The sequence below is a fragment of the Mus caroli genome, unplaced genomic scaffold, assembly GCF_978045245.1.
Source record: "Mus caroli unplaced genomic scaffold, Mus_caroli_1 scaffold_18, whole genome shotgun sequence".
NCBI lineage: Eukaryota > Metazoa > Chordata > Mammalia > Rodentia > Muridae > Mus > Mus caroli.
The window spans coordinates 9,408,614-9,431,064 of record NW_028227273.1 but is presented as its reverse complement, the minus strand read 5'-3'; the positions used below and the strand labels follow the sequence as shown (position 1 = coordinate 9,431,064).

General features: G+C 42.6%; 1 protein-coding gene and 1 long non-coding RNA gene across 7 annotated transcripts in view; one reads left to right on the top strand and one right to left on the bottom strand.

Annotated features, from left to right (window-relative positions):
* Camkmt (calmodulin-lysine N-methyltransferase) overlaps positions 1-22,451 on the top strand; it is a 372,590-nt gene that overhangs the window by 292,138 nt on the left and 58,001 nt on the right. For 4 of the 6 annotated variants that reach the window (XM_085832973.1, XM_085832974.1, XM_029471134.2 and 1 more), the window contains 3 exons: positions 12,934-12,994; positions 14,843-14,897; positions 15,964-16,027. In XM_085832973.1, the coding sequence (XP_085689099.1) occupies positions 12,934-12,994; positions 14,843-14,897; positions 15,964-16,027 (180 nt within the window). The remainder of the gene's footprint in view (positions 1-12,933; positions 12,995-14,842; positions 14,898-15,963; positions 16,028-22,451) is intronic. The other 2 variants (XM_085832975.1, XM_085832976.1) reach the window with 1 other exon arrangement.
* On the bottom strand, positions 2,456-22,282 carry LOC110312188 (uncharacterized). The gene is made up of 4 exons (XR_002380033.3): positions 22,129-22,282; positions 11,731-11,799; positions 3,918-4,125; positions 2,456-2,511 (listed from the first exon to the last, which is right to left on the bottom strand). It is a non-coding gene; the product is annotated as an uncharacterized LOC110312188 (long non-coding RNA).

The following is a 22,451-nucleotide window of genomic DNA, read 5'->3' as shown; positions in this document are numbered from 1 at the left end:
CAGGTAGCATCAGGACTCAAGTAAATACAACATAGGGAACTCAGCAAATTGGTCTTGCAGCAGGAGAGTAATTCAGTTTTCATTGTTACGAGTGACAGGGTTTAGAACTGTTTGCTGTTGTTCTGCATAAATACAACATGGCTGTCTAGATTGTGTAATCTGTCTCCAAGAATGAAACTCTGAGCTCTCTCCCTACAGAAAGCTTCGGTCCAAAGGCAGTGCAGACCAGAGAAACAGATCAAACATTTCTTTGTAAAACCTTGACTCAAAAGTTACTTTGTAAAACCTTGACTCAAAAGTTACTTTGTAAAACATTGGCTCAAAAGTTACTTTGTAAAACATTGGCTCAAAAGTTACTTTGTAAAACATTGACTGCGACAGCCACGATGTTTCTTCACAGTTCTTGCCTTTGGAGAGGAAAGCGGATGTTATAACTGGGATGGAGGTTATAGCGAAAGAGAAGACGACAGGAAGAGAGAGCTGGGAAGGACCAAGGGAAGGGAGAAGGCAGGGGGAAGGCAGGGTCTGGTTGGTCCCAGAGCTGTGACACCTGCTGCCCAGCCCTCGTCTGTATTCAGGTACGGAGAGGACGTGTACACCCAGACATCAGGCACCAATGAGAGCCTCTCCAAAGTCATCTTTCTACTCCTGGAGGTGACACGTTTAGTGGTAGCTAATGTGTGAATCTCAGCAGGACTCTGAAGCAGTGTGCCCAGCCACTGAGCAGTGGACAGAGCAGGGAGGAAGCCAGAGCAGAGAACAGAGGGTTAACAGTGAATGGTTTCTAAACACTCCAACAGAATGAAAAATGCTGGCCCCTGACTCCTTTGTGGATCTTAACTCATGCTGCCACAAGACTGGCAATAGGACCCACATCACACTGTGATGCGAAAGTATTAATTGAATAGAGCAATCCAAATTTCTATGTGAATAATGACTTAAATAATATTCAACCCCATTCAACAATGAAGTAGGAAACTAAGGTTCTGTTGGCTTCAGATTTTCTTTATGAGGTCAGTTTCCCACCACCACCACCATACCCTGAGATATATGCATGTTGAGTCCTGCTTTAACTCTTAACTTTTTAAAATTTTCTTTTTTGGTTAAGAGCAATTAAGGGAAGTGCAGGTAGAGATGCTAAGACTGCCCTTCGCCTCTCTGCAGAATCGACAGGATCGTAAGCCTTGTCTTTAAAACGAGCACTCGAGTCTGGACAGATCCGGAGACTTGAGAAGTAAGATGTCAACAGCAGTAGAAACTAGGAAAAAAACAGATACTCTCTATACCATTGTACGGTGTTTCCGTAAGAGACTTGAGAAGTAAGATGTCAACAGCAGTAGAAACTAGGAAAAAAACAGATACTCTCTATACCATTGTACGGTGTTTCAGTAAAGTTAAAGCTTATTTAAAACAGCAGCAACAACAACAGTACAACACATACACACACACACACACACACACTCACACACACACACACACACACACATGCACACACATACACACACACACACACACACACACAGAGAGAGAGAGAAAAGAACCAGCTTGTGGATGTGTTTTACAACTGACGTGTGACTCAGGAAGCTTTCTGCTCCCCACCTACAGGACGATTGTCTCAACGTGTGTGCAGATGTGTGCTTGTTTAAGTTGACATCTGGAGAAGCCGCTGGCTAACCTAACAGTGATGTTGACCATCGGACAGCTCACTTAGCCAGCATCCAATCAGAAAAGGGAGGTTTGAGAATTACCAGAGTTCTTGGGATGCCCTCAACCCTAAAATAAAATGATCTCTTAGTGTATGCCCTAAGGAAGGCTCACTGTTTTATGGTGCCAGTTGCTTCCAAGTTTGTGTTTTGTGTTAGACTTGCTCTACGGTGTGTTCATGCTCCGTAAGAGTATCTAATGGTTACTGTGAAATTAGAGGCTGTCCAAACAAAAGTTAAAATCCTAAAACTTTCTCCCCAAAGTGTGGTAATTCCTGGCTAGCCTAGTAAACAGTCTGACATGTGTTTCAACATAATTCAATTTTTTTCAATCAGATTCATCGTTTCTTAAAGGGATGTCTAATGAAGTGTGTGACTGTATAATAGAGGAGACAGCATCTGATTTTTAATTTTTATGTTAAATAGCTTCCACTGTGTTGCATGCCCATTTGAATTCTCTCAAATAAAAGGCGAATGTTAAAATATGCATCTGTGCCTGCAACCTTGATCTACTCAAATTTTGTGTTAATGTTTTGTCCTAAAGAGTCTTGAGAAGGAGCTGTGGGCTCAGTACCTACCTAGCCCAATGATGATTGTATGTGTATGGTGTGTGTGTGTGTGTAGTACATAGTCATCTGATTGAATCAATGAATAAACTCATACTCAAATGAATTACTTCCACTTTCCGAAGACCCGGATAACTGACTTTCAGTCTGCTCTCTTCACACCCCTTGTCTCAGGATGTCCTGACAGTTTAGGTCCGTTTCTTATCATTGCTATCATTCAGCTACACGTACACCTTTCAAATCTGGGGAAAGTATTTAAAAGGAAGAGAAATTGTTCATGTTTCAAAACCTATTATAATGCATTTTCAAATATGTCAGACACATCTTTGTTAAAATTAAACCAGGGATTGGTTTTGAGCGAATAGCCCTATATCCTTACAGGCGCTGTGGATGGATGCATCTAAGCTGCTTATTATATTGATGGGTTTTGCTGCTCTGCAGCAAATGAAAACAGGCAGCTGCTTCCTCCATCAAAGCAAAAAGGCAGCCTGAGTTTTTATTAGCCGAGTGTTCATTTCTTCTATTGCCAAAATTCTTACACAAAACAAAAGAGCAGTTTTAGCATATTATTGCTTAACTAGACATGAACAACTGACAGCAAGCGATAAGCCTGTCTGCTTTTCACAACTGGTAATCATTTTTGGAATAGATGTTTTAATATAGTTGAATATAAATTTTGTAATTTACATCTACAATGGTACGTAAATTTATAGATCTAGTTTGTTGCAGGAGAAGGAGGGCTATAATCACAAAGCGCTCTTCCTGGTCTTGTTTAATTTTTAATGACTATTTGAAAACTGGGGAAGGAAAAATGAAATCAAATTCATTTCTCAAAAAAAAAAAGTGTTAAAGACAATCATGCAAGTTGGTTGGAGACATTTGTGGAAGTCCCTGGCTGAGCGAGACTGCTGTGTTTACAGCCAGGACGTGCTTAGCACTACATTTCTGCATTAGTTGGTGGTGAGAAACCCAAGTTGGTCCAGCAGCAGAATTTCTGAGGAGCCGATCATCATGTTCCCTTCATATCAATGAATAATGATAAGTGGAGAGGCAGGGAGGACAGAGCCCTGGCTAGCTACACAGCTGGTGTGCTCAGCTAGTCTCACATATACTGTTTACACCCCCCTTCCTCTCCCATTCCCATCCCTCCCACCTTTTTCAATATGAACATCACAGATGCACTTTCAAATGAAATAGCAAAGAAGGCTTTGTTTAAAGCGGGTTTATCCTGAGCATCAGTGAGATGTGGTCTTATTTATCAAACCAATTTGCCAAGTGGTGTATCAGGTTTTTCAAAGTTGCTAATACCCATTTCTTTTATGAGAAGGGGAGACCTGGGCTCAGTTGGCAGAGGGCTTGCTCAGCATGCATGAAACACTTGGTCTGCTCCCCAGCATCAATATAAACAGGTCTGTGGAGGTTGGAGAAGCAGAAATTCAAGAGCAACCTCAGCTACACTTGTTCAAGGCAGCCTGGGCTACATGAGACCCTATGTCAAAAAGAGATCGTGGAGAGTCACTCGTCTTTCTTCCCGATTCTCTACCAAGAAACCATTCTTTCCCCAAGGCCGTTAGTGGGGCAGGGGCGGGGGTGGGGGTGGGGGTGGGGGGCTTGGAGCAAGGCAGTGTTGATATACGAAGATGTTCACCTTTCACACAGCATGCTTAAAGAAAGTTGTGTTGCACTGCGAGGCCCGGGCCTAGGGCTGGTTTGTGGATGTTGGTGAGTTTTTCATGAACAGCGCGTCCGTACCTCCTGGTATGGTTTTCTCTCCTGGAAGGTTTGCATAAGTGTGTAGAGCAGCCACTCTGGATCATGCAGCTTTTCCCGTCTTTGGAATGGAGTCACAGTGTTGCCTGTAAGGAAGATAAAGCGAGACTCTGGGATAGGGGTCGGCTCTAGGAGCGGGGCGTAGACCATCAGTGAGCGCAGGAAGGAAGTCCACTCCCTCCTTAATGTTTGGGGCTTTCCATGGTATGCCCATGTAGGCAAAGTGACTCGGAAGTCAAAATAAGAACAACAATTATGACCAGCACTTGCTGCTCTGTTCTTTCTACCTCATTTGTTTCTCTTTTATGTCTTTTCAAGGGAAATAAGATGACTCTGTCCAAAGGAGAGGGCCTGTTGGTTGTGTCCCCAAGCTCTCTTGGCCCAGCAGGGCTTTGGGGAAGCTGGCAGTAGAAGCCCTGTTTCTCCTTTCTTTATTGCAGAAGGGATGCGGTATTTCTGGGGCAACCCAGGTCCTCCTTCCATCTTCTCTCCTGCTAGGAATTCTTTTGTCTCCTTTTCTAGGGTCCATTTTTTCCTAGAAAGGATTCTCCTGATAGCCTCTAGCCAGGTGAAATGGAGCTGTTCTCCTTGGGGGTGGAGGGATGGAGGGGTGGAGGGGTGGAGGGGGTGGAGGGGGTGGAGGGGTGGAGGGGTGGAGGGGTGGAGGGGTGGAGGGGTAGGCACCTCTCATGGTGGGGGGGGCTCCCCTCTGTTTATCTTTTCTGACCAAAGGGGATTCTTGTTACTTCACCAAGGAGGAGACCTCCTTGATGAAAACATCCCAGAGGGCTTTGCTGAGTTTGGGAGAAGGTTTCACTTTGAGAGGGGGTTCTGTTTTAACATGTTCCATTCTCTAGATCAAAATACCACTTTTGCAGCCCATAAAGATACACTGTCATCATTTGTCACTTTAAAAATTAACTGAGAAAAAAAACTTTCACAACTAGTATATGTGGCTGTTCATCTCTGAAGCTGGGAAATTTAATTAACTAAAGCACTTCTAACTCAATTAAAACTGACACGTATTAAAGATTTAACTTACAGGACCGTTTAAATCCATCTAAAAGATTTCCCAGTAGAGGTTTACATTTGAGTGCTGGTACAAATAAAATATTGTAACCAATCTTATTCTGTAAGATGTCACAGGCTGGGGCCCACTGGCAGTCTTTGAAGCTTTTATCTGGGAATGTGCACAAATATAATACCTACATCCTGGGGCACAGCCTTAGTCCATTCAACTCTTCCATTTTATTCTTGAAGTTAGAACCCAAATATGATTTGTCTAGAGTCCTAAAATTAGTCATTGACATCCCTGAGAACTAGACATGTGTGACCCCTCATTCTAGGGCCAGCCACTGTTCAAAGGAGTAGCACATAGGGTGGTCTTCCACCGTGGGAGAGTATGGCCTCAAATCCCAGCCAGATCACATGAGCTCATTCACCATTTACTCCACTGTGCCCTTTTCTATTGTAATGATAGTCCATGTCTTAGGAAGAAGCAAGATAACCCATACAAAGTGCACAGCCCACAATTTGGCAGGTAGGAGACGCTCAATGAATGCTGCATCTACTCCAGTAGTAAACATGGTAGTAACAGTAATGGCCAGCATGGGTTGAGTGCTTACTGAGTGACAGTAATGGCCAACACAGATTGAGTGCTTACTGAGTAACAGTAATGGCCAGCATGGGTTGAGTGCTTACTGAGTAACAGTAATGGCCAGCACAGGTTGAGTGCTTACTGAGTAACAGTAATGGCCAGCACAGGTTGAGTGCTTACTGAGTAACAGTAATGGCCAGCATGGGTTGAGTGCTTACTGAGTAACAGTAATGGCCAGCACAGGTTGAGTGCTTACTGAGTAACAGTAATGGCCAGCATGGGTTGAGTGCTTACTGAGTAACAGTAATGGCCAGCACAATTGAGTGCTTACTGAGTAACAGTAATGGCCAGCACAGGTTGAGTGCTTACTGAGTGACAGTAATGGCCAGCACAGGTTGAGTGCTTACTGAGTAACAGTAATGGCCAGCATGGGTTGAGTGCTTACTGAGTAACAGTAATGGCCAGCACAATTGAGTGCTTACTGAGTAACAGTAATGGCCAGCACAGGTTGAGTGCTTACTGAGTGACAGTAATGGCCAGCATGGGTTGAGTGCTTACTGAGTGACAGTAATGGCCAGCACAATTGAGTGCTTACTGAGTAACAGTAATGGCCAGCACAATTGAGTGCTTACTGAGTTCTCACTACACCCGTTTAATCCTCAGTCTGTATACAGAGTGGACAGTATCCTCCTATACAGAGAAGGAATCAAGGCAACAGAGGTGTAAGTGACCTGCTGAGGCCACAAAGCTAACATGTCATGGATGTTTTTCAAGTTCACATCCCTACCAGGTGAGCAGCTGCAATCATGGCTGCCATGTGTGTCCCCGTTGCTCAGCAGTGAGTGTCACCACTGGTTCCTTTTCTGGCACCTGCCCCCAACCTGACCATCAGACCCAAAGGCCAGAACCCCTGGGAATGTTCTGGGAAGAGTGTCTTCCCTTCTTTGCCTTTGGGCCAGGTTCCTTCTTTTCCTCATAGTCTGTACCTCAGTAATAGTCCAGTCAAGGTGCACGCAGTTCACGTCTCACTGCTTCTTAAACTTGAGCCCTACCTGCAAACCTATCTCACAATCCAAGAGCATTTAGTGTTGAAATCCTCTGGACAGCTCATTATTATCCATGTGTTCATTATTGACTCTTTTATATAGTTAAGTTGGCTCTCCCAAGGGCAGCTAAGTTTCAGCCCAGTGCCCTTGGCCTATCACCCAGTGGAAGGCTGCAGATCCTCTATGTAAAGAGTCACCTGGGGCCGCATTCTAACTCCATGGTAGAGTATTTGTCCAACTTGTCTCTTGGTGTTCCCCTCTGCGGGATAGTTCTCAATAGTATTAGCATTAAATACATTTTCATCTGCCTGGTCTTCTGGGCTACACAGACATTCCCTCCCACCCAGATCTGACTTGACCTCATGGGGTTGTTATTATTTAAAAGTGAGACTCTCGTTTTTTGTTTTTTTTTTTTTTAATTTATTTATTTAATGTAAGTACACTGTAGCTGTCTTCAGACACTCCAGAAGAGGGAGTCAGATCTCGTTACGGATGGTTGTGAGCCACCATGTGGTTGCTGGGATTTGAACTCCAGACCTTAGGAAGAGCAGTCGGGTGCTCTTACCCACTGAGCCATCTCACCAGCCCATAAAAGTGAGACTCTCGGTGAAAGTATCAAATAAATGCCCTCGACATCGTATAGAAACATTTCAAAGCAATAACAGCCATGACCCCAGCGACAGTGGCTTCTACCACCTATAAGGAATTTGGTGCGTGCCGACCTTATTTTAGATGTATTATATGCATACACATCTAGTCTTCTCAGCATCCTGTAAGCAACACTCATGGCCTGTATTTATCAAATAAGAGGCTCGAGGCGTTGCCCCAACCGGCTGGCTAAGGAAGCCCCGCCCCCACCCAGAGCTGCCGTGTTTTCCTTCCCTCGCAGCACTGCTCAGTGCCTGAAATTCTATTTATTGTCTCCGGCCTCTACTAAAGCTATTTAGGGAAAGGCTGTGCTTTAATTACTACAATACCCTGGCTTCTAAGGCAGACATGGCTGTTAATAACTGCGTGTCCCGTGAATGAATGAAGAGGCTTTAAAAGGTTAAGCACCTTGCCAAGGTCACAGGTCCATAAGAGCCGGGACTCAAAATGAACTCCATCTAAGTCCAGGAGGTGAGGCCTCTTTCTCTATTGTAGTCTTTACGGGGCGAAGGCCCCCGGATATAATCCAACGGAAACCTATCATTTTGCAGATGAGGATTCTGAAACTCAAAAAGGTGACATTACATAAGTCCCAGTATCTCTCTGTGTGGTGGTCCAGGCTTCCCCGGGCTGGTATTTAATGCATCATTATATCAGCCACCTCAGCTCATGGAAAAATGGGAAGAAATTCGCATATCCATCTGTCCATTGTCCACCATCTTGTTTATGACAGAGACCCTCGACACTCCTGAACCCCTGTCAATTAGTTCCTGGATCATGGTTAGTGGCGATGACTTGAGCTATCTTTGAGAAGCAGGCTGACAAGACCCACTAGGTCATTAGATATAGGGAGTGTTACGGCCTCAAAGGCAGTGTGGCAAGGGACACGAGGAGGTCCTTACCCAGTTTCGTCCTGCCTCCCTGTGCTCCTGGTCAGCCAGGAGTCTTTAGACTATCCAGGATTAACTTGTATGTCTTGTCTCACTCTCTCCCTTTCCTTCACGATGGAGCCCTACTCCTAGAACATCAAAACTTCCCTCTCTTCAGAACTTTATTTCCTGAGACTCTCCTTTGAAGGACCATTCTGTCCGTCCGTGTCCCCTCTGTCCATCCGTGTCCCTCTGTCCATCTGTGCCTCCTCTCCTTCCTTTCTTTACATTCCTTCCATCCACATACGTCCATAGCTTTACATCCCTACTGGAACCGCATGCATAGCACCATTGTCTGACTTCTTTATGAGTACCGTTCTAGTGGCATTTAAAAGGAACATTATTTAAAATCTAACATTATTTAAAATAAAGTAACAGGCATTTGCCCTGGCTATTGCTCTGCCCACCAGGAATAGATTAAGACCTAATAGCTACAGACATCATCATCACACGTTGATTTTAGGACACAGAGAAATGAAGCTGGAACCAGGATGGAATAGCTCTCCTAGTGCCACGGGGTGCCGCTATTCAGGCTGCTCAGGGAGGAATCATCGTGATTGTCTTACTTGGCTGTGGACCCTGCATGCTCCACTACTGACCGACAGAACAAGAAGCGCCCACGGGAGGAGATCTGAGACCTGCTCCTCAGGAGGGCATCTGTATCCTCTACCTTATCCTAGTCAAAAGCTCATGGCTGTGCAGATCAGAGGTCCTAGCAGGAAAGCAAAGACAGCTGTTGTTTTGCTAAGTGAACATGACATGCCCATCAAAGTAACTTTGAAATAAGTGTGCTCAGACCCTACATTAGCGCAGCCACTGGCTTTGGCCCGAAAAGCTCCTTTTTACAGTGGGCCGCAGTAACTGTGTAACTCATTAGTAGCCGATGTGTGCCGGCCACTTTGGAGGCTCAGCCTTGAATACTTTTATATCACTCCCTCTAAGGATCACCGCAGGACACTGCAGGGAGGTGTGTTGTGAGGTGTGTGGTCTTCAGAACGTGACATCATCATTGTACCGTTGATCTCACAGCAGCCGAGGTTATTGGCCAGAGACCTGTGCAAGACTGGGCCTATGGGCATCCTGCTGTGTGGGGAAGAGGGACCAAAGAGGCCTGCAGGGATCTATAGGCGATAATAGTAGCCAATGGGGAGGTGTTCACCCCACCCCAGTATCTCTATGGGGACTTCATGATGTGGAAGAGGAGAGAAACATCTTCTTCAGTGATGTAGCCACTAGTGGAAAGACCCCGGTCCTGGGAACGATCCCTCGCGCAGGGTCCTGTAAGCAACCGACTGCTAAAATAAAGGGGAAATAGAGGAAGGACTAGAAAGAGGATCGGCAACAGCAGAACGGGGACGAACAAGGGTAATAGAGTCAGTACAAACAGCAAACGTGCATGTGTGTGAAAATGCTCTAACGGAAACCCATTGTGAATATAATTAACGTACACAAACAAAATTAGTCACAAAATTAGATGTGATAAATCCACGTCTTGGACAGGCTTTGAAGAAACAAATATGTTTTAAAAAATGTTTATTACTGTGTGGATGGTCTATGGTGAGGAGCATGCACAGCTACCCACGTGTGGAGGTCCCAGGACAGTTCTGTGGAGTCGGTCCCCAACCCTCTCACCGTCACATGTGATCTAGGGCTTAAGTCATAAGAGCCAGCCCAGAGCAAACATTCTTACTGGGCATTAGTGGAGCATACAAATCCCACATGTGACAGTTACATATAGATCCAGTGTCCCTTATCCTAAAAGCCTGGGACCAGAGGCATTTTAATTTTGGGATCTTTTTAGATTGGGGATACATAATTTCTTGTAAATGGAGTCCAAGGGTAAACATGAAATTCAGTTGCTTCTTATATATTTTATACAAGCCCCCCTAAGTTGGTTTTATATAGTGCTGCAGTGCGGCTGTGTTTTGACTGACGTCACCTGAGAAGCACGCGACTACCTACCATCATGGGAACACTCAGAAAATGTCAGGTTCTGCAGTATTTTGGATTCTAGATTAGGGACACTCAACCTGTCCACCAGAATATGGACTATACTTAATTTTTAAAGGATTTGTTTATTTTTATTTCCTATGTATGAGTGTTTTATCTCTGCGTATGTATGTGCCGCATGTGTGTTCCGGGAGGCCAGAAGAGGTCGGTGCACACCCTAGAACTAGCGTTAAAGATGGTTGTAAGCCATCATGTGGGTGCTAGGAGTTGAACCCCAGTAATCTGCAAGGGCAGCAAGTGTTCTTAACTACTGAGCCATCTCTCCAGATCCTGCCCTTAATTTTTGACCAGATATCCCATCTCTAAGGATGGAAAAATGTGTTAGGAGAAGGTATGTTCTTCTACTCCTGCTGCTGTTTATAATCTTGTAATATTACAAACTTCAAACCTAACTTAACTATCTGCCAAGAGGACATGGGTTAACTGAATGTGGATGCACAGTAGAGTACCTAGGCAGTCCGTACAAATGACACATCTGGAGTGTAGGCTCCATGTTACAGACTCATTCTAGCCTTCTTGGATGGGGGGCAAAATCAAGTTGCTGAGTCCCTGCGTGACAAGATCCCAACTGAGTAAGATACCTTTATGACTAGAAAGGGTTTTTGGAATGATGTCTAAAACATTAACAGTGATTATATTGCTAATGGTAGAAATTTAGCCTTTTGATCTTTGTATTTAACTTAGTTTAAAAATCACTCTATAATTTCTGGAAAAAATATAAAACGAATTGAAAAGACTCTGCACTTTAGAAGTCACATCCACTCTTCACTGGGGCCTAAGTTTTAGTTAAATACCTTTCCCCTATCATTACTTTTTAAAAACCTCACAGCCACACGTACTCAGGGCATAAAGAAATTCATTCTTGTGGTAATTATATCTACTCGGTGAGAGCAGTGGCTTGGGTCTTCCTTCAGAGACTTTCATTATGTACTTCAGTCTTTATGAAGTTCTTTATGTGTGGAGGTGTACGAGGCCTTACGACTTTGGGGTCCTGACAAAGCAAAGGTAAAAACTGTTCTCCACCTGTCCCGACCCTTGGGATAAATCGCTGTGATCCACACGCATTCTCTCGTCTGCTCTTTACAAGAGGCCGACAGTAACAACCAGCTTTCCCTTTGTGCCTGTTCAGAACCGTCCCTAAGCACGCCGCATCTATTTCCCTCACCCGATCCTCACGGGGATCCCGGGAAGTTGACGGTGCAGTTATTATGGTGTGCAGATGAAAAGCTGACCCAGTAACCTATCCAAAGTCTCTCCACCAGCAAATGGCAGAACCGCGACCAGAGCCGGAACCGGACTGCTTTTGAGCAATCTGTAGTCTTAACGGCTACACTCACCCACCCCTTTTCCTCCCTCTAACTGTGTTACTAAACACCTCTTGTTGGTTCTCCTTGTCCCGTCTTCCCCTCCCAAGTTGTCCTTTCTTCTGAAAATGCTGGGAAGTTGGAGTAGTAAGTTTACCTGCCCGGGCTCTCCTGCGGCTGGTACTTTAGTGAAGCCACCTCTTCCTCCTCAAAGTAGGAGATCCGTCTAGGGAGAGAAAATTCAAGTCTTTTCAATGTGTTTAACTTTGCGGACGAGCTTCCTTAAACTCAAAAGGGAAGGCTGGGTGGAGAGGGGGCGGGACTTACTGACCGAGCGATGGTTGAGTCTGATCTCTAGGAGAAAACCATAATTTTAATGAGATTATTTGTTCTACTCATATCTAAGGTGATGTAGACTCATAGTAAAAATGTTGGGGCCCGGCAGTGGTAGTGCACGCCTTTAATCCCAGCACTCGGGAGGCAGAGGCAGGCAGATTTCTGAGTTCAAGGCCAGCCTGGTCTACAAAGTGAGTTCCAGGACAACCAGGGTTATACAGAGAAACCCTGTCTCGAAAAACCATTAAAAAAGAAAAAAAAATGTTGGGAAATGCAAAAAAGCATAGTGAAAAGGATTAAAAGCACACAGAACCACAGTAACTGAGTTCTAACATCTTTACCTAGAAGCAAGTCACATCCATTCTTGAACCTTAGGTCGTCTCAATAGATGGATAGGTGATGGTTTTAGGAAATGTCTGTCCATGAACTTTAGTATATAGGAATACTGTTTGATTTAAAGGCATGCCAAAGTTGGTGACATTAATGTTTCTTAATTTTATACTGCAGTTTGTTTTTTTTAATTAAAGAAATGAACTTAAGGATATTTTAAAGCATTAATATGGAAAGGTATAGATATAGGTATAGATAGAATGACCTCGGCAGTTTTATCTGCTCCTTAAAGTGATTTTATTTTATCTTGCCTAAAAGGATCTGCACATTCACATATAGCAAGCCTTCATTCAGCCTCTGTGTATAAATTATGTATAACCAGGATTAAGATCCATTTCACCTACCATCAACATTTAAGTTTTGATATCTGTAATGCTGGTTTTTAGTGGTTTGTTTTGTTTTGTTTTGTTGTGATTGAAGTTTGGCAAAGTTTATAGAGGCTGCTCGACTGAGAAAGGTCCTAACATTGGCCATTATAAAAACAACAGCCAAGAAAAGCCATGGTCTGGCACACGAAAGGGACCATGCTGTTAAGTGTGGTTGGATATGCAATGGCTTGTGCTGAGCCTTTGTTTTAGAAGCTACTCTGGAAGGAAACACTGTCTCACCCTGGTATCTCGTCTTGCATTTCTAGGCATCTGGCCATCCGAGGAGGTCCTGGCTCACTACTGCCTTAAGCACAGTCATATATTCAGGTAAGGGCCACAGGTAAAAGCTATCTGTTTAGCCCGTCCCCTGATATTGAGTTTGCCTATTGAAAATGGCTCATCCTACAGTCTCCAGACTGTAAATTGTTGAAAGGAAGAAAAAGAAAGAGTCCCGCATGAACACATTACGTGTTGCTTCTGAGGAGGCATCCACATGGCCCTTAGGCTAGCGTCACACAGCCAGCTCTTGCTGGCTGTCAAAGGCTCTTGATTTCCTCTCAGAGCATTTTATTTCACTTTGATTTGGGGGAAACAAAAGTGGAGGTACAATCAATCCTTGCTGATTGTGAAGGTCAAAAAATAAATAAAAAAGTCCCCACAATGCACATTCCATAAAACATATGCTACAGAAGTCACTAACGAATTAAAGAAATGCCTGACAGCTGTTAACTGAGGATGCTCTGGCTTTAAAGGTTTGGTTTTTTTTTTTTTGTTTTGTTTTTGTTTTTTGTTTTTTGTTTTTGTTTTTGTTTTTGTTTTTTTTGTGACCATGACAATATGTATAATATAAATTACTAAAGAAATCGATATTTTTAGCTGTTAATATGTGTTATGCATCAAATCATGGATAAGATTTAGGGGGGAAAAGGCCTTTTATTTTAAAATTCTGGAGACCTTTGGTACAAGCAGAAAGTAAGGGTTTGGGCTTTTTTTCATTTTAGTTATTATTTTATGAATATTCTATGTATATTTCAGTCCAATGTGTTTTATAACAAGCCGTTAGTGACCATGATGTGTTTAAACTCCATGTTCTTAAAAGAATAAGTTGATACTATGTAATATTTGAAGCTCTGTGGGTTGATATTTACCAACCAATCTGTGGTTACTTTGAATAACTAAATGTATATTAAAATAATTTCTAATATGAATGTCCTCTTTTGACACCCCCCCACACACACTTTAATTTTGCTTTTTCTCTCCATAAACTCCTCAAAGTTGGAGACTACACAGTGTTAAGAGTCCAAGAATGTCACATGTGCAGAGGGCAGGCCTGAGTCTGGCTGCACAACCGCCTGAAAGGCTGTGCCTAAGCTCCAGTCAGCAAGCAGTGAACCAGGGTGAGAATGTCACACAGGAGGGCTGACATTTAGACACAAAAGGGGAAAGTAGGTGAAGAACGACACATTGAGCCTTAACTCTGAGCCTGGTCCCACTCCTGGCTTGCCCAGGTTAGCCACATTATACCCCTGCATTGTTTAGTTTGCTGTGTTGTGCTGGGATCAGTTGTGATCTAAGTGTTAATTACTAAATGCTCGTGGCTAATTGTGCTTTATGCGAGTGGTTTGGCTTTCCAAAATATTTCAGCTTGTTTTAGAATTAAAAAACAAAAACAAAAACAAAAACAAAACAAAGCAAAAAAAACCCCTCAGGATTGCGTTTATTTGTGCCTTGTGTGTGACTCTAATATAAGTACATAGGCACTCGCGTATCTTCTTGGTTTACTTGTCTAACTGTTTTTGAAGGCATGAATGTGGATTAACAATGTTATCCTTTCCTAACAATTATCCTTCGCAACTCTAGCTAGTTTAGTCCTAAAAGACAGCGCCATTGACAAGGGAAAAAAAGGGAACCTTCTCAGAGTTTTCAGCTCAGCGGTGGTAATGTTGCAGCGAACACTAATGAGGGAACCCCCACTGGTCTGCCTGCTTTGTGACTTTTCTATTTCATAATTATTTTTAAAACGCAAAACGCCATGAGGTAGGCCAGTCGTGTCTCCACAACTCCCTGGCAGTGTCCTTCTGACTGCAGATGGCAATTTGTTCTTGTAACATATATATGGCTCTGACCATTCCCATCTAATTTGTATGGGTTCTACCATGTCTTTCTCTTTTTCAGGGACCTTGCTGTGTGTGAGCTAGGGGGTGGCATGACATGCTTGGCTGGGCTCATGGTAGGTCTTTTCTCAATTCCAATCCCATTCAGAGGGAAAACAAAAGGAAAAATGTTCCAGGGCCTCCAACTGCTGGGTCAGAGAACCGTCAACAGCATCAGCTGCGGTCAAGCTGCCGGGTCTTGAGAGACCTTCTAGATTGACTTACTTTCGGATCATATTGATTTTATGGTTGCCTCGATGAGCAGAAACATTTTACCTCAGTGTAGTCAATATCGCTTGTTGTGACATTCCAGGCCTCGCACAGTCTTTCTTTGCTATAGGGAAAGCATTTTTTTTTTCAGATTATAGTCCCATTTGCTAAGATACAGGACTAGCCCGGCGAATCACAGTTGGAGCACCATGAGATAGCTGCTAATGTTTTGCCTGCATTATTACATCAACAAACATGATCCAGAGCGCTCAGTAATTAGATTCTTTTGAATTAGATTGGCCATTCAGGAACGCCGTTCCCCATTCTCTGGGTTCTGAGTCATGTATTCAGGAGATATTATGTAGCAGCACAGTGCATTAGACAAGTTTTTATGTCTCTACAAATAAAAGCATATTGTTACACTGATTGGCATTTGACAAACCTGTCGCTCTTATACAATGTGTCGAGGTTACAGCCCAATGTGTGAGCATGTCAAAGCTCACAAAAAAATTACCCTCACAAAGCCATCTGCCTGCAATGCAAAGTTATATGAAGGGCATCAGGCAGCCAGACAGAAGCAAGCTGAAAGGCAGAGTGACAGCCTTGTATGATGGCTCTACTAGATAAACAGAAGCCCGCAAATGAAAGCCTCTCCGAGTACCATCATCCGCTGTCACAATGCAATTACCGAACAGAATGATAGCAAGATAGAGGCTCCCGCAAATGGAATGATAAAAGTATTGACTGATTTGATTGAATGATTAAAATAATGCAGACATAAAATGAAAAAAGATTGAAGATTGTTACAGAGAAATAGGGGAGGAAGCATGATACCGAAGACTTGTCACTGCCGTCCTCACTTCCACACAGACAACCGTGTTTGCTCATTGTTTGCCCTGCTCTCTCTTTTTTTTTTTTTCCCCTCCTTTCCAGGTTGCTATTTCTGCAGATGTCAAAGAAGTTCTGCTAACTGATGGGAATGAAAAGGCCATCAGAAGTATCCTTATTCAGATAGAAAGCCGGTTCATCGTGCTTGCCCCCCCCCCCCCCGCCCCCAGGCTGAGTAGCAGTCGACATAAAGACAGACAGCGCGGGGTATTCAAAAAGAGCTCCTCACACACACACGATCAGTAATTAAGAAAAACAAGCAATATATGAATTCCCTGCGGATGACTGTGGGTGTCTTCCTTTTCATAGGGCTGCTAGACACTCCTCCCTGATGGGGTCTGGGTTTTGCATGCCTCTCTGGAGGCAATTCAGAATCTTCGTAATTTTGAAACATTCTCGCTCCTTTATTCTCATTAAGATCTTCCAGCACCAAGCAGATTAAAATCATTATTTACTTTACTTGATGTTGCTGGTAAATATTAACATCTAGCCTCTGTGCGTGTGATATCACACACGCCCGTCATATTGTGCCTATGCTAATTGCTAAGCAGTTGCCTATATCTCCCGCTGGAAACAGCTATCACCTCTTAGTCATCCCCTTTTATTTAGGATTAAAAGCTACCTCTCCTTTTTTTTTTTTTCTTTCTGCTATGCTATTACAGTTCAAACCCCATTATATTAGATTATGTTTTACTAATATGTACACAGAGTTCAGGAAATTGAACCGTACTTTAAGAAAGCAAGCATAAGTTATTGGCTACTGTAGCAGTCTAGCTGATTTGCTCAAAGGCAGTTAGCAGCAGTTAGAAATTGAGAGGAAACGTGGAAGATCTGTTTGCTTTGGATTTTTTTTTTTTTTTTGACATGATGAGGAAGACAGGACTCTTATTTGCATTTTTACTCCCTTCAAGGGCTTGAAGCAGCTTTGAATTTTGTAGCCTTTTATATAAAGCCTATTTTTCTATTTTTGATTTTTTTCCTGCTTCCTTCCTCCAATCTGTAAATCCCCCCCCCCTCCTTTGGAAAATAAACTTGACGGCAGCTCTGTCAGCTGCTCACACAGGAGGAAAGAGGAAGCAGAACTGTGGTGGCTAATACTGTGTGGCAGCTGTGAGCTCTGTAGAGCCCCACCCAGCTAATTGCCTGACAGCCCTTTAAAAAAAAAAAAAAAATCAGGAAGGAAAAACAGCCAATCACAACCTTGGCCTTTCACACCAGGGAAAGATCACAAAAGGTGCTTCCCTTTTTTTAAAACATCAGATTTTAATCATGATCTTGAGACTGTGGCGATTTCTAAATATTCCTGAGGACCACCACCGCCATCGCCGCTCCCTTCCATTCAGTCCTGTGTTCTGGTTCTTCTCTCTCAGTGACTGCGCTCCTCCTTGTCGGGGAGCACGGAGAGCAATGGGAAGCTCTCAGGTATGCCAGCTCAGACCTGCCTAGTGGTTTTTTGAGGGTAGGAAAACAGGAATATTGAACAAGAGAGAGAGAGAGATGTTTTGATTTTGGAAACTTTCAGATTGGGCCCAGTAGCCTTGAAGTCAGCAAGTGACTTTATTTAATACCCCCAGAAATCAATTAGAAGTTTTTATCATCAAACTGTGGGAAGCATCTGGAATCAGTATGTAAATTTAATTGTACTAAAATTATTGTTGAGCTAATCTACAGAGACTCCAAAGAAGGGAAGCAAGGCTAATGTCATTAATTATCATCGCACCTTGGCTTTAAACAGCAGAGGTGCCAGGCCAGCTCTTGAAATCAGAGAGGAAATCGCAGATTCTGCCATTCACTCTGCCGGCCTTTCAAAGAAATGATTGGTACAGCCCCCTCCCAAGAAAATGGATTTTTAACATTTGGTCCTCAGAGGCTCAGCCCTGAGAGAGCTTTATTGTGCTGGGTTTTACAATGGGTTTAATATAGCGGGGTGCCAAAGGGCAGGAGGGGAGAACCTTACAATGTAGATGAAGTAGGTCCTTTCAGGATGCAGACCCAAACTGGCCGTGCGTTTTATTTCATCTCTTAGGGACTTCCTGATAGGGTTCAGTTTTTATGCTGTTCTCCTTCCATGTTTGTGTGCCTTTTTTCTGTTGTAAGTAGATCTAATTTATTTTAATTAAGAGAAAAAAGCATGCAAAAGCCTTAAAATTGGCAATGTGGTTTCCTGCTTTTAATACTAATGTTGTTGTTGATTTGCAAACAGCTTACAACAGGCATGCTTTGTAATCTGTTTTGCTGAATGAATTAATATGAGTGAGTTCCCCTCCCCGTTTGTGTGCCCCCTCTCTGTAAGAATAAATTATTCGCCAAATCACACAGTGCAGATGCAGTGTATAGATCAAACAACTCATTCAGGAATCACTGTTTATGTCTTTCCTTTACAATTTTAGGAGGCTGAAATTATACAGCAATCGTAGGATATTATCCAAAAATTATTTTGTAAAAAGTAAAGGTGGGTGCCAGCAACAACAAGTGGGGAGAACCCTTGGCTGAAGCCAGCAAATCTCTAGGCAAAGCTGCTAATTATTCTTAATGGGCAAGATGAGCGCATTAAGAAACAAATGAACATACCAGAGAGATGATAAAAATCGGCCTGGCAGACAGTCACTCATCAGCTGAGTGTTAGCCTGTGTATTTGTCTCATCATTTTAAAATTGTCTTGTTGCTCTTGGCTTCTGAATGGAATGAACCCAGCTAGTCTTATTTACTGATCTCTTTAAGTTTTCATAATTCTGATTTTTATCTTTTACTTTTCTTTTTTTTTTTAAAGAAATATAGCATGTTTTGTTATTTCGTTTTCAGCTTGACTTTTTTTTTTAAGTATAAAGATTTATTGGGGTTGTGGAAACATGAGGGAGAGAAGAAGACAGACAGGCAGATAGAGAAAGATTAAGACAGAGAGTGAGCTTGACTTATTTTTAATGTGTGGGGCAATGAGGAGATAAGGTCTGGACCTGTATATTACAAAAGCATGTTAGCCAATTGTGCGGCTGTTTATCTTTCTAAGATGCGCCATGAGTTAGTTACCTATGTAACTCCGAATCTTGACCCTTAAAAAGCTGCTGATCTGAGATTTAATGCAAAGAGATGTTTAAAAAGAAATTAAGAATTGAGGTAAAGCGAATTTTATATCTCGAATATTTTCTCAGACTCATGAGTAGGCTTCCTTAAGTTTCTCCTTGGTCCTTAAGGGGCCTCACTGGCTTTAACCCAGAGCTTTCTATCCTAAGAACCATCTTTCCCTAAAGACAGCATTTCACCTGCGCCCACAGGAATTCAGAGGATGCGTTGAAAATGGAATCATCTGGTTTATCCAGTTCTCAATTTGGTTTTAATTATTATTTTTTATCTTGTAATATGGACTTTGTGCCCGTGTGCCTATCTGTGTTCCATGTGCATACTTGGTAGCTACAGAGGCCAGAAGAGGGCATCAGATTCCCTGGAACTGGAGTTACAGGTGGTTATGAGCCACTTTGTGGGTGCTGGGAATCTAAGCAGCCAGTGCTCTTAACCACCAAGCATCTATCTATCTATCTATCTATCTATCTATCTATCTATCTATCTATCTATCTATCTATCTACACACACATATATATGTGTATATCTATCTATATATGTGTGTATGTATATATACATATATGTATATACATATCTGTGTATATGTACATATATAGGTATATATGTGTATACACACACACACACACACACACACGTGCCCTTCGTTATTTCCCTTTTAGTGTAGTAAGAAAGAAATCCCTAAATACTCACATGTCGTAACTACTCAGTAAGATGTAGCTGACGAAATGTAGCAATGATAAAAGACTAAGGGAGAGAGTGGTAGGCTGAATTCTGATCCCTGCAAAGCCCCCTCCAAACCAGGATGAGTAAAAGTAGTCTGGGCAACTTGCCTATGATCTTAGCACTTGGGAGGTGGAGGAAGGAGGATTGGGAGTTCCAGGCCAGCCTGAGTTACGTGAAACCCTATCTCAAAGCAAAGGTGAACAGGAGAGAGGGCAGATAGGAGGGACAGACAAGTAAAACACCTGCAGGTGAGCAGCCCAGATGGCTGCGGCCACTGACTGACCCACTGCAGACACCCTGCCTTGCCCCATCTCTGTAGTGATCTCTGCAGAGTGTTGCATAAAGGCCAGGCTGCGGCATTGCCAACAGACCTGGTGGCACCTGGGTGTCATTTCCTCCATCTGTTGGAGTAAGGAACAGATTTAAGAGTAGAGTAAAATCCAGACACGCCTTTAACCCCAGCCTTGACTCACCAAGGAGGCAGAGTCAAGCACATTCACCACCAGCCTGATCTACAGAGTGAGTTCCAGGACTGCTCGAGCTACACAGAGAAGCCCTGTCTCGAACAGGAAACTATTAGATATATATATAGATAGATAGATATATAGATAGATAGATAGATAGATAGATAGATAGATAGATAGATAGATGATAGATAGATAGAATATAACCTTAAATCAGAACAAAAAACTGCTGCTTTTGAGCATGTAAAAAGTCATTTAGAGATCAGAATTAATAGGATTTATGTTATAATCTAAGTGTTCTTCCCTCGCTTTTAATCCCCCCCCCCAATGAAACTGAAGATGACATAAACCAAAATAGCAATGCCCCATGAGTCACAGTGCTATTATGTCTTACATATTACCAAAGAACAATCCTGGGCAGCAGAGCTGTCTCAGCAGGGCAGAGTATATACCCTGCTTCCCCAGGATACACTTCTCCTGGCTCCAGCAGGAGTGATCCAGCTCCTCTGATCTTTGCAGGGTCTGTACACGTATTCAAAACCCACACGCAGACCAGACACGCATGCATAGTTTAAAATAAAATCAATCTTTTTTTTTCTTTTCTTTTCTTTTCTTTTCTTTTCTTTTCTTTTCTTTTCTTTTCTTTTCTTTTCTTTTTTCTTTCTTTCTTTCTTTCTTTCTTTCTTTCTTTCTTTCTTTCTTTCTTTCTTTCTTTCTCCCCTTCTTTCTCCCTTTCTTTCTCCCCTTCTTTCTCCCCTTCTTTCTCCCTTTCTTTCTCCCTTTCTTTCTTTTCTTTCTTTCTTTCTTTCTTTCTTTCTTTCTTTCTTTCTTTCTTTCTTTCTTTCTTTCTCAGAACAAAACTGGGGCTGGACAGATAGCTCATTGATGCTCTTCATAGCACTCAGACTGTATGTTAACTCCAGTCTCGGGAGGTCTGATATCTTCTTTTAGTCTCCAAGAACATCAGGCACACATATGGTACACACACACACACACACACACACACACACACACACTTAGGCAAAACACCCATCACATTAAATAAATAAATAAATAAATAAATAAATAAATTTAAGAATAACCTGATTCAAAATGTATGCACAACTGATAAATACAATTACCGATTACACGGATAGACTAATATTTCCAACAGTATTTTACATGCCTATAATGCATGCAGTTGACCTAAGAGACTGTCGTTGCTATTGTATATGGGTATACATATTTAAGAATAAAAATAAACTGATAATTTAAATGGAGGATCGTTCCTGACTTGGGCTTTGTTTAGGAAGGAAGCGAGGGGTAGACTTGTGGCTCCCTCTGAGCCCCCGGGCAGCTGCCCTGACAAAGGGCTGAGACAGCTTCTCTTTCTCCCCCAAAATCGCAGGAAGGCTTTTCCTTCTGGATGGCGGGAGCAGATCACAGAGCAGGACTGGGTCTGTTGTGACGAACATTATCCTGCTCATATTGACTTGGTTTGATTGGATTTCCTCTATTACCCTGAGGTGACACAGGGAGATGATAAAAATCTATGATTGGACACAGTGCCATCCAGAAAGACCATCACAATCGGACCCAAGGGCTGCGGGCACAGAATCAGAGTTTATCTCTTAAGGTGATGTTCTCCAATAACACCTGCATCTTTTCTCTTTGTGCTTCTTTTAAAAATGTTTTAAAAGCCCTTCTAAACCACAAAACGTATTTCCTGCCCAGTTTTAAAACTAAGGTAGCCCAAGTACAGTTGTGAAATTTTCCATTAAGAAAATAACTTCTAGAATATAAATATCCATGCTTGCTCTGGGCCTGACCACCCAGAGTCATGGGTTTATAAATTGTATAAAGCATATAGTGTTAAGATGTTTACTAAAAATTATTAATAGGTTTTCTGAGTTATGTAACTTAACTTCCCTGTGACTATTCTATAAAAAGTATTACCTCCACTCACAAAATAATATGTTTTGCTTGCGAGATTAGCCAGGTACTTAGGACTCTACAGGTGTGCCAGGCGCATTGCGGCAGGCAGTTGGGTACCATGGCAACGCAGAGTAGGGTGTGGCTAGGGGAGGGGACTCAATAAAAAACAGTTGTCAGTTGACTCTACTAATTTTGCTTCTCAGAATGAAGATGTCAGGCATCCTTTCCTGCAAGATGCTTCATCTAGCACACTCCTGAAATAGACAGAAGCCGTAGGCCGGTGTGTCATTTTAGTTAATCAAAACAAGTAGGCAAATTAGTCTCCTTTATTTTTTTTTTAATGAATGTAATTTA